Below are 17,746 nucleotides of genomic sequence, written 5' to 3'. Positions count from 1 at the left end.
ATCGGTATGGACAACAACAAAAATCATGTAATAGTATGGTCTTAAAATAACAAGAACTTTAGAGTTATATTTTGAAAAGGTCCTTTTCAACAAAACTCTATAACTGGCCTTTGCAGGTTATTAAATAATGTCAAAAATTTGTATTTTGAAGTGATTTCCATCTCCACGTAGTCACTATTCACTCTAAAAAGTACAAAACGAAATAAAACTTGTAGAAATTCAAAAAATCCAAGTCCATCACTAAAGGAGCGATAAAATCGTTGTTCAATGTAGCATGCTGTCATGCTGTCCTATCACGGAACCAACGCCCGCCAGGTGATAGGTTTGCAGTATTCACTGCCGGTGGTGTAGCACTGCATAAATATTTAATATCGCACACCAACTTGTGTTGCTGCTTGTTTCATCTTTTTATTTGCACTTTTCACAATTTCGTTCAGCATTAAAAAAACGTGGGGGAGGTGATTCGTTTATTTTGTAAACAGTTGCGCGAATTTCCTCGTGAGTTTTAACGTGGCCATTAAATTGGACACCAGCTCAGCAGGGCGGCATATGTTGCAACTTAGTTGAACAAAATTTAAAGACGTTGAAAATATTGAACTTGACTGGACCACATGTGGCTAACGACCAAACGAACGGGGGTGTTCCGTCTGAACTGAGGGACGTGTGCGATAATTAGATTTAATTAGCTAACTAGATATTCTTAGCTGTGTGAAACTTAGTATTTTTGCTTTGAAGTATTTTTTACTTCATCAATTGGCTAAGTTTCGAAATTTTATTATTTTTAGTTTTTAAATATTCTAACACATTAAAAATTAATTATTTTTGATGGTTGAAGGTTCGGTGGTTGAATTCTACCTATTTTCTGTATAATTTTACCTAAATTAATAAGTTGAAAAGTGAAAACCAACAGAAACCGATGAATATTTTTATTCCTGGTGCAAGACACATTTTAGGACCGAAAATATTTCATGTAAGAAAGACACCAGTTTCAATTGAATTTCACATGCATAAATTTAGATAAAAATAGACAGAAAATAGGTAATATTCGACTACCAAATTTCCAAAACTCCTAATTTCAACAATCTCAATAAAACAATGAAACTTTTCAAAATTTCACCCAATGTGATGCATCAGCTATAAAAAAACTAACTTAATCCACTTCCACAGCCTTCCTCACTTATTACCAACAATGCCTGATATGATGGAATTGTACAAAAAAAAATCATCTATTTTTTTAGATCCGGAATAAAAAAGTACATAAATATCATTTAAGTGGCCATACCTCGAGACAGGGCTGCCAGATCAAGGTCTTTTGATAACTTATATAACCTACGATGGGTCGGATGATGGAGCCGGACATAGTTTACATACATTTAAATGAGATCCGGATGTATGTGAAAACACATTTTTATACATAACTTTTGACATACTTATCGATACTTCAATCTGTATAAAACTCGATCCATGGGACCCTAAACCAAGTCGAATGCAACAGGTTCGAGTCAAATCGGTTCAGCCAGCGCCGAGAAACGTGAGCTAGTTTGTTGGTCACATACATACATACACACACACGTACACACATACACACACAGACATTTGTTAAGTTTTCGATTCTGAGTCGATATGTATGCATGAAGGTGGGTCTACGACGTTTTATACAAAGTTCACTTTTAGAGCAGGATTATAGCCTTACCTCAGTGAGGAAAGCAAAAAAATAAACAAATATTAAAACCAGCACACTTCCCGCTCAGCAATCTGGTTTAATCTCGCCCCACTTTTATACTGGAGGAATTGAAAGAAAAGAAAAACAAAAAAAAAACGCTTGCATCATAAATCTCACATCCGATGATAAATTCACGCAAATAACCTGACATTCATCTTCTGCTACTGTTGAGCCAGGGCTCGTCTGACGTATGTGCATTAGGGTGTCCTTGGCTGATGTTACATGCAAGTTTGTTAACGATAAAAATTATCGAGGTTCGATAACGATAACGTTAGTTACATAATCTATCGCTATCGTTATTCCGATTATTCAATCGGCGATAGTTTTATCGACTATAACGGACGATAACTTATATTTAATTTATTTCTAAAATTGACTGAAACCAACCAAATTATGTTGAATTTTTAAGCTTCCTCTCAGTAAATATTTTTTGATAATATAGTAAGTTTCAAAGAATAAATATAAGAAAATATCATCGTATTTTTTTAAAGTACTCAACTTTTTTTTATTTACAATATGGGTATTAAACGATTCAAAATTTTGTATGCATTTTCACTGTTTAAGAGTTTTTGCAATGAAATACTAAAATTTCCACAAAATACCATAATTTCTCGAAAATACTGAATTTTATATAATTCGCAACATGGGTATCAAACGATTCGAAATTTTGCATGTATTTAAACTGTTACAGAGTTTTTTTCTAATGAAATACTCAAATTTTTACAATATACTTTATTTTCTCGAATATACTCAAATTTATATGATTCGCAATATGGTTAGCAAACGGTTCGAAAGTTTGCATGTATTTTAACTGTTTTAGAGTTTTTGAGTAAAAAAACAGATAAAATTTCACTTCGTTTGATACCAATATTGCAAATTATGAAAATTTGAATACTTTCAAAATAATACGGTATTTTGTGAAAATTTGAGTAATTCGCTCAAAAAACTCTATAACAGTTAAAATACATGCAAAGTTTTGAATCGTTTGATACTCATATTTTGAATTATTAAAAGGTTTGTACTTAAAAAAACGGTATTTAGTGATATTTTTTTGTATTTATTCTTTGAGACTTACTATATCATCAACAAATATTTACTGAGAGGAAGCTTAACAAATTGAGTATTTTCCAGAAAATATGGTATTTTGTGAAAATTTCAGTATTTCATTAAAAAAAAAACTCTATAACGGTTAAAATACTAGGAAACTTTCGAATCGTTTGATACTTAAATTGCAAATTATGAAAACAAACAGATTATCGTTATTGTACCGACGATAACAACAACCATTATCGTTATCGTTAGACGATAATAACGTCATGATTCGAATTCCCGGACGCTTCGAATCCCGGACCCCTCATCTTGTTTTATCAATTATTTGGATATAAGTTCGCATTATGAATGTCAAAACTGTGTTATTTGATCAGTTCTAACATCAACTTTCATTTAAAGTTTGTTTGAACGCTGTAGTTAATGCCAAAACAATTACATACAATAAAATTATAAGTTTACCAAAAATGCGAAACATTTCACTTGAAATATTTCATAGGCGTTCGAAGCACCGGGAAGGCAAAGCAGAAATTTATGGTTTCGATTTCCTTAAATTCTAGCAAATTTTTATATAAACTATCGATTGTTTTGATGTTAACAGCTTATTTGAGACTTAAAGTATGCCAATCACTAACATTTCAGTTCAAATTTGTGCGATTTATAAGTAAAATCGAGTGTCCGGAATTCGAAGCAAAAGTGTCCGAATTTCGAATCAGCTTTTATCGGTGTCCGGAATTCGAAGCACAACAAGTCATTTTAATTTTAAAATTCTTATGGAAAAATGTTAGAAAAGACATATTTTGCATGCATTTTCTTGAAACTGACTGTTTATACTTCATCCTTATGATATTTCTACATTTCCAACTTATTACATGATTTTTTGCCAACTATAACAAAAATAATATGCTACTAAGTGTCCGGATTTCGAATCATGACATTATTATCGCCGATAATTCTATCGGTTAACAACCTTGATTATTTGTATTTGTATTTTATTTCTTTAGCAATTTGTCGCTGTCAAGTTATTTTGTCGGACGTGCATTATGGGCCAAATTGAGTTAAGAACGCCATTTTGTGCAGCTTTCAATGCCTCAACTTTTGACCTTCACAGATCCCCAAAATTCGATTTCAATCCTAAGCAGGCCTGCCAAAAGTTTACAGCCCAGTGCAATGACACTTAACGTATATCCAAAATTACAAATGCATAAATAAAAACTTTTTATGTAAAAACTTGTTTCTTCATGTGTGTGCGTGCAACGTCGAATGAGCGTTGGTCGACTACTGCCTCGCATTGCAGCTGCGCAATGAGCTAGGGCACTCACGACTGCGCCGGGTTTGTTTATGTCACGGTTTTGCGGTTCAGTGAATGGATATTAAAAATTCGTGTCAGCGTCGCCGATTTTCGCGTCACGAACCCTGACCTTTTCAACACTGTTGAATTTGAATTCGACCAATTTATAACTTCTTTTTTCGGAATTATGCTTGGAGTCTGAATTGATTTCGTTATAGTCGTTTTTTTAACTGAAGTCTGAGTTGGAGTCTGTTTATCTTCAAAAGTCGGAGTCACTGTAAATTATTCCATACACCACAGCTGTGATTATTTAACATGAATTGTTTGTTTTCTAACAAATCCAGAGCATATAATTTCTTTAACACCCTAGCGTTCATACATTTTGCTCGACATAGCTGTTTGACACTAAAGGGCCAACCAGGTTGCGAAGGCAACCGTGATGGCTGTGGCAAGTACTTCTTCACTGCAGTTGCACGTGGAACTCGATTGGAACGACGATTGATGTGCCAGACATTTCCCACCCTCTGGAAAAAAAACGTCAAGAGGGTAAACAGATCGTACCCGGCCCCACACTTCCAGCACCAGACTGAACCCCGCGCGGAATGCAAATTAATCACCCCAGTTTGATTAATCACCTGCGGGTGGTACTCGGAGTTCATTAAGATATAATCACCGTTGAGTTGCCCTTGTTGAGGAGAGAGATTAACCAAATTAGATACAACAAGTGGACAAGACATTCCCGGAGAGCAAACAAACGTAGAACTTTCCCAAAATTAAAAACACATTAGCTGATGCGAGAAGCTCAATAGGGTAGAAAGCTCAATTGCTTATGTGAATAGTGATTTACACCATTTATGTCGGCGGCAAAAGGGCAGTGGGCCATGCATGCAAACATCGTTCAACTGCGAAATGCAAACTATTTAACCTGAACAACACGCGATGAACCAATTAGCGAGTTTGCACGTTACCAACGGGTTTTGATGGTTGATCGCTGAGGGCTCGAATGTGTGAACAACTAGTTACCACGGGGAAATTAAATTGTTGATCTCAAATTGCTTTGAAAATATAACTACTTTTTGCTGATTTCTCAAAAGTTTTGTTAAAAGCCAATTAAGTTAAAATAAATGATATTTGTAAAGGCTTTTGAAACCATTAAAAATCATCTTCATTGAAAAGGAGGCTCCAAAAAGTCGTCTCCAGTGCGTACCTATTATCTCGCTATCCAATTTGTGGCCATGAATATTTTATACAGTTTTCCAAGTAAACCATGCCAATATGGTCCCAACTGTGCTACATAGGAGCACTGTATCTCTAGGACTACCAAATTCCATCACAATGTACCCTGACTTAATGTCATTGCTTAGATATTTTGTATACCTCCTGCTGATGTAGTCTTCTTCGAATCTCAAAGGAAACTTAGAGTTTGTTGTGAAACAAACAAATTATCACAAGTGATTACATTTTCTTATTGTATGACGTCAAAATAAAAACAAATTTATTTCCATCAATTCAAACGTAATTGAAATCATGACAACACGATTGTGCAGTTTCTTATTTTGCGCTGGTTTATTCTGAAGAGCTCCCCAGCTAATTAGTAAATTACGTCAACAAGAAAATTACCCTCCCCTCGGGGGTAAATTGTTATTTCATTCCCTGCGCTTATTGTGCAGCACCATTATAGCTAATGTCTCTCTGTTTTGCAAAACGATTGTCGTTCGTCACCTTCATGCACCAGTTACCAGCCGTATAGGTTTGTGGCGCAGTGTCACTCGATCTGACAGTTAGAGAAGAGCAGAGAAGCTGAACTAACGCAATCCATGTTGGGATGATTACAGTCGGAAGCGCACTCAACGAAATCAAAACAGAGTGGAGCTGAGTTGGATTGGAGGAAGATGTTGTTTAGTGGAGAAGTGCAATCTTAATGAATCAATAATGAAATTGTATCTACATTTATTTGAAACAATTAGGTTGAGAGTCTTTTTCAAAGGTTGAGTGGGCGTTTGTTGTTGGAGATGCAGTTGTCTTAAGAGCGAGTCCACGAGCAAAGCATACCCATCTCGCATCGACCTCACCAATCTGCCTGAAATTTTCAGGGGTTGTTTGTACATATGAAACTAGCATCTGGCCAAAATATGAGCACTCTAGGTCAACGGGAAGTGGGGCAAATCGGGACACAAACTTTGAAGGTTCAAAAACGTCAAAAATCTTAAAAAGGCTATAACTTAGGCAAAATTCAATTTAATGTCAAAATTCAAAATTCATCTGAAAGGACTTAAAAATGCAACAACATGCAGGGTAGAGCATCCCAATTGGTTAAATCTAAAGGAAGTTATTGGCATTTTAGTGAAAAAATAGCATAATTTTCAAACTCAAATAAAAAAGTGTTCCATCCAGATATCAACTCGGTTCGACCTGCAGCTTGTAGGGGACATCTGGGACTACCATCTGAAGCTGCTTTTTGTCTGGTGTCATCTAGTATCCTAGGAAACGAACTTGATTTTCAATAAATGTGAATCGAAGATTTTTTTTAACTTTAATTTTTTAAAGGGTTAAAATGGATGAAAATAAACATTTTTATGCATGTTTCTATTGTGAAATTGTCTCAGGAACACGAATATATCACCAGAAAATGGGATCAAAGGGGTCCCCCGAGCAAAAATTTACCAACCAAAAAATTCACTAAAAGTAAAAGTGTCTATTAAATATGTTAAATTGCTGAACCAAAGCGTTCTCAGTCTCAGATGGTAGTCCCAGATGTCCCCTACAAGCTGCAGGTCGAACCGAGTTGATATGTGGATGGAACACTTTTTTATTTGAGTTTGAAAATTATGCTATTTTTTCACTAAAATGCCAATAACTCCCTTTAGATTTAACCAATTGGGATGTTCTACCCTGCATTTTGTTGCATTTTTTAAGCCCTTTCAGATGCATTTTGAATTTTGAAATTAAATTGAATTTTGCCTAAGTTATAGCCTTTTTAAGATTTTTGACGTTTTTGAACCTTTAAATATTGTGTCCCGATTTGCCCCACTTCCCGTTGACCTAGAGTGCTCATATTTTGGCCAGATGCTAGTTTTATATGTACAAACAACCCCTGAAAATTTCAGGCAGATTGGTGAGGTCCAAACGACGTCCCATACAAAGGGGTATGCCTTGTTCGTGGACTCGCTCTTAAAACATAAACAATATTTACATTTTTTTAGGTTTTATTGTTCAAGGCCATCGATAATAATGTTTAATGTTTTCATAATTTTCCTCATTTAAACCTTTAAAAATTAATCAAATTATGCACAGCAAAAATCCGATGGTAAAATCGCTTGCAAAAGCATAGGGACATGGCGTTACATCGTGCTGCTATCTGGTTATATTAAGTGCAAGAGTGGAAAAGTGCTGAGTCATCGTCTAAAAATAGACGGCGTCCTATCTCGCCCAGCAAAATGAAGTCGATAAAGTAGTCGGTTTCCATGGAGAAAAAGTGGAAAACGTGGTCTAAAAATAGCGACGCCATCCCCTATGCACATCAACTTGGTGAGCAAAAGCATGTAATATTGCATGAGAAAACGTGTACTCAAAAGCATGTACAAAAGAAAAATAAATAAATTTTGCACACCCCAAAAATAAAATCAATCTGGTGAGGGTCATAGCCAGATTATCAAGTCCGCGCCCCGACCGTCTCGACTATCTCACCGTCTTGTAGATGTTGTATTCAACGCCGATTTAACTGTAGGTTTTCCGTACGTCGTAAACTGAATTTACTGTATACGATGTATGAGGAACGTACAGCTACATCGGTGTTGATCCAGCAAATTTCACAGCGGCGAGATAGCCGAGATGGTTGAGGCGCGGACTTGGTAATCTGGATATGACTCTCACCAGATTGATGTTATTTTTGGGGTGTGCAAAATTTATTTATTTTTATTTTGTACATGCTTTTTGTGTACACGTTTTCTCATACAATATTACATGCTTTTGCTCACAAAGGTGATTCTGCATGCTTTTGCATGCGATTTTACACATAAATTATTCACTGTGTAAAAACGATTGAATTATCGGAATCGGAAAAAGTTGCCCCGACCGCTCTTTGATTTTGCGTGATCGTGAATCTGAGCTCCATTTTTTGCCATCAAATTGGGCGTTCGATTTTACACATTTTTTTGACACCAAACTTTCATCAAGTACACAGCAAAAAATCCGATGGTAAAATCGCATGCAAAAGCATGCACATCACCTTTGTGAGCAAAAGCATGTAATATTGCATGAGAAAACGTGTACACAAAAAGCGTGTACAAAAGAAAAAAATAATTTGCGCACCCCAAAAATAACATAAATATGGTAAGAGTCATATGAGCAGTTCTCTACCAAAACCGGAAATGGATTTTATTTGTATTTTTTGATTTGGCTCAAACTTTGTGGGGGCCTTCCCTATGACCAAATATGCTATTTTGTGTCATTGGTTCACCCATACAAGTCTCCATACAATTTTGGCAGCTGTCCATACAAAAATGGTATGTAAATATTCAAACAGCTGTAACTTTTGAGTGAATTTTCTGATCAATTTGGTGTCTTTGGCAAAGTTGTAGGTATTGTTGAGAACTTTTGAGAAAAAAATAGGTACACGGAAAAAAAAATTGTAGATTTTTTTATCAACTTTTTTTTTACTAAAACTCAATTTCCCAAAATACGTATTTTTTGATTTTCGAGATTTTTTTATATGTTTTAGGGGACAAAAATCCGCAACTTTTGAGCCATAGAGAAACATGGTCAAAAAATCTGCTGCCGAGTTATGAATTTTTGAAAAAATAGTGATTTTTGGAAAAAATTGAAGTTTCATGCAAAAACAAGTTTGACATTATTTTTTAATGCAAAATTGAATTTGCAATCGAAAAGTACTTTACAGATTTTTTGATTAAGGGCTCCGTTTTCAAGATTAGCCACCGAAAGTTTGATTTTAGCGAAATATTTGCAGTTTTTCAATTTTTAAAAATAGTGACCATGAGTGACCATTTCTAAAAATATTTTTTTTGAAAAGTTCAGAAAATTTGCTATAAAATTGTCTAAGAGACATTGAAGATTGGACCTCTGGTTGCTGAGATACAGCGGCTTAAAGAGAAAGAAACACGAAAATTGAAGTTTTCTAAGTCTCACCCAAACAGCCCACCATTTTCTAATGACAATATCTCAGCAATTAATGGTCCGATTTTCAATGTTAATACATGAAACATTCATGAAATTTTCCGATCTTTTCGAAAAAAATATTTTGAAATTTTTTAAATCAAGACTAACATTTTAAAAGGGTAAAATATTGAATATTACGCCCATCATGTTCCAAAAAATTTTACAGTCGAGTAACGGAAAATGGGAGAATTTTTAAAACTTTTTTAGTGTTTTTTTCGATGAAAAATACGTTTTTTCGGAATTCTGAGTACGCCATCAAATCGAGCGTACAATTTTACATAAAAGTCCTTTTGACACCATATTTTTATCTCATCACCGTTTTAGGCTTCAAATTATTGAAAAACACCACTTTTTTCGCATGTTCAATAATGGAAGGGGTCGTACCGCCCCTCCATCACGAGATATCAAAAATCGGACCTCGGATTCGTGATCAGGGACAAAAGTTACCCCTTAGGACAAAGTTTCACGCAAATCGAAGTGGGGTCGGGGCAACTTTTCCCGATTTCGTGTGAGTTGGTAGAGAATTACCCAAATAGCTTCGTGACATGAAAAAACATACTATAAAATTTACATGTTACAATAAAAAGAGAAAATTTAACTTTTTTTGCTGATTCAAAAGCTGTATTCATTCCCAGAAGTAATATTTTCATGATGTGTTTACTGTTACTGTATACACAAAACAAAACAAAAAAGCATGAAATTGATATTTATATGATACACAAAAGTGTTGTCGATTGTTATTTTAAATAAAAGGGACTGCTTTGATTTTTTTTTGCTTTTTTAACTTGTTTGGAATCTGAAATTTCAAACGAATGTTTACAAATATTTTTCTTTTCCCTGTAGCTCGTAACTTTGGATATAAATTAAATACCTACAACTGTTTACATATTGTTGGCAATGGTTGTTAATTATATCCATGAACTGGGTGAATTGTAGCTTAAGGCTTGTTCCAGTGATATAATCGCAGATTTTCATTTCCAAGCTTTTCTCCTCGCTGAATGGACAAAAAGCTTAACTTTTTTCTTTGAAAAAACATTTTTAATAATCCTGTCGAACCACGCCTCGTCACACAACGCCACCAATATTTACCTTCATCGATGCCATCCTGGATTCGCTGAGCCCGCGAGCGTGTTCTCCAGATCACGGTTCCACCGTTGACTACCTCCATGGTACCACCTCACAGCACAGGTATTTACAGGCACTCTTTCGGTTAAATTTTGACACGTTCCAATCGGGCTGTGCGGGTGGCACCCGCGAAGAACTCAATTTCCTGGACTTCAGAACACTTTGTGACAATATTTTCACGTGGGCAGGAATAAAAAATCAATAACCACATGTGCTGACGGGATTTTTCACCACACACTTATTGGCATGCCGAAAACCACCGCCGTCAACACCCCGGTGAACGATGACATGACACAGATTTGCAACTTTTTTCCGCCAACATTTGATGAGCATGCACGTGGTGCTCCCACGTTGTCACACGGTAGGACATTGTTGTGCCTCGTAATATCTGCGAAAAAGGGTAGAAAAAATGGATAGAGTCAGTTTTTTTTTTTTGCAATCAACAAAGAAGCTTTTGAGCTTTGTTTCCAAAATTGCACTGAGCGTACGTTTTGAAGCATGAAAATAAAATCCAATTTAAAAATGTTTTACATTCTGCGAAGCTGCATTTTGCCAACCACGATGTGCTCTTTCATGAAGAAGAGCAATCTGATGAAAATTTTGATGTGCGTGTGTGGTGCAGTTGATGGTTTTGGATTTTGTTTGGAACAACATTATGCAAATTGACTAGCTATTAATTTTCCATTGATGCATTGTTTATTATTATTGCACTGCCAGTATACTTTCATTGATACATGTTACGCATCATAAACTGCAATTATGATGTAATCGACGCAAAACAGGCATAAAATTGCTTACGGAACCAAGCATGTCATTTATTGAATCTGGTCATGATATCTCTTTAATTAATTTAATTCATTTGCAAACGATGGGAGTAGCTAAAAATAATGTGTTTTAAAATCAAATGGATTCATTTGCTCATTCCAATATTTCAATCAAACCTTTTTTTAGTTTTATGGGTTTAAAAGGTTGACACGATATAAGTGATTAATGATCATGATGAAATGAACAACAACATTTATGAAGCAAATAATTCAGACTTTGGTAAATGATGATACTGCTTAGCCAAATAATGAAGATATTTTCAAAAGCCAAATACAATTTTACGTTAAAAAACAATGTGATGGTCCAAAAACTTTGACACTTTAGTTTTGATCTGAATAAATACTACAATGTAGATTAAAACTCAATTTCTAAAATATTATCAAAAGTGAGTCTTTGTTTTTGTCAATTTTGAGTAATTTGGACCAAATTGCTTTATATTTTAATATCGTTTCGGAAAAACAGAAAAAATGGATCTTTGTTCTAAGGATTCCAATATCTAGGGCGTCCAATTTTCCCGGGTTTTGAATTCCCCGGGAAACGGAAAAAATATTTTTTGAATCCCGGGAATGCCCGGGATTCCGGGAAATTTTTGAAGCAGTCATATATTTGTTATGTTTTTCAAGCTCAAATCATAGATTAAGCTCAATACTGTTGATAGGTGATAAACCACTTCAATCTGAACAAGGACAGCAGTCTTTAGATAGTTTGAAAGACATTTTTTTGTTCTTTGATGTGCTTAAGAATTTAAATGGGCCACCATTTTTAATATATTTCTTTTATTTATTTAATTATATAATAGACTACAAAAAATAAAACAATTTTATTGAAATTGTCTAAAAAAACAAGAAGCGAAAAAAAATATGCCAGACAATGTAACACTTTGGATAAGTTTAGAATTTAAATTTAGTTCTCGGCTTATCAGTCCCAGTAGCAAGTAAAACGAAATTTTGTTTTTTATGCCCGACGTTTCGATATATATAATATCATTTTTAAGGGTCCTACAAACAAGACATAATGCATGATTAAATTAAAACATACATGAATTACACAAAGCGAACAAAAAAAACCTTACAAAAAATGGTTCGTCTTTTGTCAGGTGGCTTTAGTAATACAGCAAAAACAGTCACATTCTGAGGGATAACTAGCATCAATCGGCTGAAATTATTGATCCTTGCACTGTAACTTGGATTTGACCCGCACTTTTATCTCGCACTTTTGACAAAAAATGTCCAAAAACTAGGCAACCGGCAGTTGTTTATTTACATTTCCAGTCGCAGTTTCCACCAAACTGGACATTCGCACTTTAAAATTGCGATTGACAGGTGAGCAACATCGGCTCGCTTTGATCATTAAAAAAAAAAATTAAAATTTCCCAAGCCAGCTTGACAAGTCGCAATAGTGCGATCGATAGCAATAATTTAGTGCGAAGTCCAAGTTAGTGAGAATTGCGCAATAATACAAATTAAGATTAAACACTATCCAAGAAAACTGCTGGGACTGATAAGCCGAGAACTAAATTTGAGAATTTAACCACCAGTCGATAGCACTCTTCTGTTTAGAATTTAATGTTTTATAATTAGAACATTTGTTAAAAAATATTTTTAAGTCACTACCGCCAACTGGGGATAATCGGGACTGCAGTCTGAATAGGAGATTTCAGAGCAATAAATTTGGAAATCGTTGAACTTATTATTTGTTGTGTTCCTGTTGTAACCGAAATCAATCAAAACGATCTAAACATTTTGCAAAAAAATAAGCTTAAACAGCTGTCTTAATTCGTTACTTTTGTCATGATTTACTCTAGATGCCGGTTTTTGATGAAAAATTAAATTATTTTTTTTAAATATTATGTTTTTTCAAGTTTGAAGTCATAAATATATGTGAATACTAAGTTTAAAAAAAAAAAAAAAATTTAAATTTATTTTAAATAAATTCGGGAAATCCCGGTTTTGGAAAAATCCCGGGATTTCGTCCCGGGAATTCCCGGGTTGGACGCACTACCAATATCAATCGTATCGAAATCGAATGAACAGTAGCATAATTATATAGTTTTGCCTTCCTCACCTTACTGAGGAATGGCTATAAAATCACTTGAAAAATGAACTTTTTATTTAGACCTCCTAGACCTACCTTCATTTGTACATATCGACTCAGAATCACCAGCTGAGAAAATGTCTGTGTGTTTGGCTGTATGTAGACATGTGTACCGAATCAATGTCACTGGAATATCTCGCCACTAGCTAGGCCGATTTTTACCGTATTGGGCTCATTCGATTCGTCTTGGGGTCCCATAAGTCCCTATTGAAATTTATAAGATTTAGTAAAGCACATCAAAAATTATGCTTAAAAAACTGATGCATATAAATTTCACAATTTGTAAAAAAGGGTGGTTTTTGCATGGAAACCTCCCAAGTAACATTTTTTTCCAGGAGTTCTATAAGAGCTCTTCAAGATAGCTACAGCATAGCAGTTTGGACCGCGGTAGGATAAAACTCTCTTCAAGTACTCTTCCAAACTCCTGAAGAAGTTTTGGAGAGAATTTTATCCTACCGCGGTCCAAACTGCTATGCTGTAGCTATCTTGAAGAGCTCTTGTAGAACTCCTGGGAATAAATGTTACTTGGGCTGCCATATTATATATTTTTAAAAAGGTTCTGTTTTAGAATCCTTTCATGTGGATTAAAAATTTTCAAGATCTGACTTACTTATCTAAAATTACAAGCAGTTTAAAAAATGGTCTGAATTTACATAACCTCAAATGGTCGGGTCTGATCGCCACGAAAAAGCCGTGTAGAGGGATGCCATTTTCCTCAAAGGCGGTGTCTGTGTAAACTTGACAAAAAGTCTGCAGGTAGTCTGTTGTTTCACTCATCACTTATTTTTATTTGGACCTCTTAGGTGCTGCGAACGTTAGGGGCGATCCATAAACCATGTGGACACTTGAGGGGGTTTGAAAGGTGGATAAAGGTGGATTAAGAAACGTTTTTTTTGTTTGAAGAGCATCTATAAACTCTAGAATTGTTCAATTGAACAATAATAACATTCCAAGAAAACTGAATGTCTACTTATAACTTAACACTTGTAGCACCAACGGGGTCAAATGTGTTTGTATATTAAAATTATTGTAATTGTCTGCTCTACAACTTTGTAGAATATTGATGCACTCTAAAAAATAACCCTGCAAAGTAAGAAAAAACACGAAATTTTATTTTTGCATTTTTTCGAAGAATTTTTTTTTATGAATTCTGAGTACGCCATCAAATTGTGCGTCCAATTTTACATAAAAGTCCTTTGAACACCGAATTTCCAAACCATTACCATTTCATGCTGCAAATTATTGAAAAACACTTATTTTTCGAATGTTCAAAAATGGAACGGGGTCGTACCTACCTACCGTACTTTCCGTCACGAGATATCGAAAAATGGAGCTCGGACTCGTGATCAGGGACAAAAGTTTCCCCTAAAGACAAAGTTTCACGCAAATCGAAGAGGAGTCGGGTTATCTGCTGTGTGAGTTGGCGGAGAATTACCCATTATCTAATGATTTAAAAAAATAGATTGAATTAAGCTTGAAGAATGTGTGATAACCGCAAAATGTCAGCACCATTTTAACGCGTGTTCTTTTATCTTTCTCTGTGACTCAGCCAAAATTCCAAAACCCATTAACCAATTAAGCTGGTTTTGACATCGTTAGGTCAGTCACTTCAAAACGACGATGCCCGGTTGTTTGTTCTAGTGGGCGTTAGTTTTGACTCTCCTACCAAGCTCCATCACCAAGTCATGCACATTTTTTTTTTTGCTGCACGAACGGCTCTTTGAGGTTGCCGTAGTTGTGTTTTATAACTAAGTTGTTTAAAACAATTTAAAAAAAAAAAACAACATCAGAGTGGATAAATCGGAGAATAATCTTCTCCTATAACACATCTCATTAAATTCTGCGCATTGAATTTCACCGATTTTCGCCTAAGGGCATATCCAAAAATACATCCTCTGAAAGTGACGTGCCAGCAAAATGTTTCTTGAACACACTGCTGTGTACTTTCTACCATTTTAGAACCACGTTGCAATGAGGTCATTAGCTTCCATTGTGATAGCCTCTTCCTCCCCCTCTATAGACGGCTAGTTAAAAATTAAGTGGAAGTGTAAATAGTTGATAGTTGATCATAGTTTTAAATCACCCTGGATCACGCCAAAAGTGGCCACTACTTGAGGTGGGGGGATAGGTTGAAGGAAACTTTTCCTTAATTTGGATTGTTCTTCTGTGGTATATAGTTTGAAAAAAGAGCAGCAGCAGCAGCAGGGGTAAAGTGGAACGTGAACGTGGTTGAACGTTCTTCGTTTATCACTGAATAATTGAATCGTGTAAAAAGCTCGTTTAAATTTAAATCACTCCTTGCCTGCAGGAGTTCCTATGCGGCTGTTGCTTCTGGGGTGGCAACACGATAGGGAACTAGGCTATATGAATGGTTTACTTGGAGTGGGGCTATTTGGAGTTGGGGTAAAAAATCTTCCGGGTGTAGCAAAATTTGTTAACGATTTTTTTTTTAATATTTCATGTTTCAATTCAAGTTTCAAATTAATGGCTAATTAATATATGAAAGACCTCGTATATCTTAAAGCCATTATTTCATCCACGATTCCATACCAATTTGCGTCGATATTTAATCTTCTACATCCATACATCAGTCTGGCAAGGTATTTCGAAGTCTCAATATCCAAGCTACAGGTGGAAGCAATAAATAAAAGTTTATCTATCTTGAAAGCGAAAACATCTTCGCTGCATGAACGGAAGACACTCTTTCCTGATTATTTATTTAGATTATAATTTTTCACAGACAAATAGAGATATTTTCAACGTGATCAGTGATCGTGGTAGGGCAGTGTAATAATATCGCATTTGGATAATTTATTAAACATTTCCAGTTAAACAAAAAAAAAAAAATGATGATTTGTTGAGAAATCTTCAATGTTTCGAATCTAATTATCTTAGCGTTTGCCATTCAGTTGCCCAGAAAGGAGTGAATCATTTATGAGCTTTTATGAATTTATGTGCCCGTTGGGAAGTGAAAGTATCTGACTTAGTGTAACGTATTGATTAATTGGAATCGTTTAAGGGACGTCTTGCGATAGAGTAATCCTAGCCATCAAAGATTGGTTATGTTCTGCGATTTACTTAACTTTTTCTGTTTTGAATGAGTTAATTGTATCGACAGCTTAAATATCCATAGTTAACTAATATTTAGTTACATCTGGTACCATGCTTATCCATTACCAGGAGACAGCTTTCACGAAATTTGGAATGTTGTTTAGGAATCAATACAATAAGTTTTAAACAAAATTAAACATTAAATTTAAAAACCTCAAACATATTGCTGCACAAATGTAATTTTGTCAATTGTTTGATATGAAGCTTGCCCATTAAATTATTTCAATCTGATATCAAAAGCCGTAAATTAACGGATAACAAAGCTTTCTCATTAGATTTAATTATATTTCAAATAGCGAAACACACACACACTATACTCCCCATCCGCACACCCTCAACAACATCCACCCACACAAACCGCTAATCAAATTAGAACGAACGCGCGCGTGTGTGTAAGTGAGTTTAATCAGGATTAGTAGCTGCTGCCGATGCATTCAATGTTCATTCATGATAGCCAGCCAGCTGGATTTCTGGTTCAATGGCATCCGCTACATTACACAGCCGCTCCGATGACCCAAATGTCACCGCGGAGATAATGGATTCATCGTCATCTGGTTGATTGGAGAACGAATTAGGCAGCAGCAGCTGATGCCGCACCGCCGCAACTAGTGTTTGGCCATAAATCAAAACGGTTTTATTGGCAAAGTGTGGTCGACCCTTCGGCAAGGGGTGAGAAACAACGTGCGATGGTTGCGATGGTGCTACTTTGTCACTTTATGTTTTTTTTTTCACAAATACACCCTTTTAAAAAGTATTATGTTTGACACATTGTTGAAATTTATTTTTGCATCATCCCACTATTTTTAAGACGGGTTTGAAATTTAAAATTCACCAAAAATCAATTTTCAATTTATTTTGCATCTTCGATTTTTTTTATCAATTTGTATCAATGTTTATTTGAGATATGGAACTCTAAGAATATAAAGTTTTTTTATGAAGCTTTTTGCAACTTTAAAGCAAATTAGCTAAATTTATAACGCAAAATGTAAAAACAAGTACAAAGTACAACGGAAAGCGCGTCTGTATAAATCAGGGCTGCGGAGTCGGGTCATATTTCAAGCGACTCCGACTCCGACTCCGACTCCGGCTTTCTGAGATTAGACGACTCCAACTCCGACTCCGGCTCCGGCTTTCAGTCCCAACTGACTCCGACTCCGACTCCAACTCCGGCCTACCAACTCTAGCCGACTCCGACTCCGACTCCGACTCCAGCTTTCTACAATTTGTTGGCTCCGACTCCGACTCCGACTCCACATATTTTGAAATGTTTCAAAAGTTTGTTAACTATTATTTTGAAAACATTGATAAATAGGATTATTTAAATACTCTCTAACTGCTATGTTTTTCTCAAGGAA

General features: G+C 35.3%; 1 protein-coding gene across 1 annotated transcript in view; it reads right to left on the bottom strand.

The window, feature by feature from the left end:
• The window catches only part of LOC120425270 (adenylate cyclase type 2), a 126,755-nt gene that overhangs the window by 93,708 nt on the left and 15,301 nt on the right, over positions 1–17,746 (bottom strand). The window contains exon 3 of the mRNA XM_052707252.1: positions 10,326–10,749. Within this exon, the coding sequence (XP_052563212.1) occupies positions 10,326–10,404 (79 nt within the window). The 5' untranslated portion in view covers positions 10,405–10,749. The remainder of the gene's footprint in view (positions 1–10,325; positions 10,750–17,746) is intronic.

Source organism: Culex pipiens, chromosome 2 (genome assembly GCF_016801865.2).
Source record: "Culex pipiens pallens isolate TS chromosome 2, TS_CPP_V2, whole genome shotgun sequence".
In the NCBI taxonomy this organism is placed as follows: Eukaryota; Metazoa; Arthropoda; class Insecta; order Diptera; family Culicidae; genus Culex; species Culex pipiens.
The sequence above is the reverse complement of the archived record's forward strand: the minus strand, read 5'-3'. Positions and strand labels throughout refer to the sequence as shown.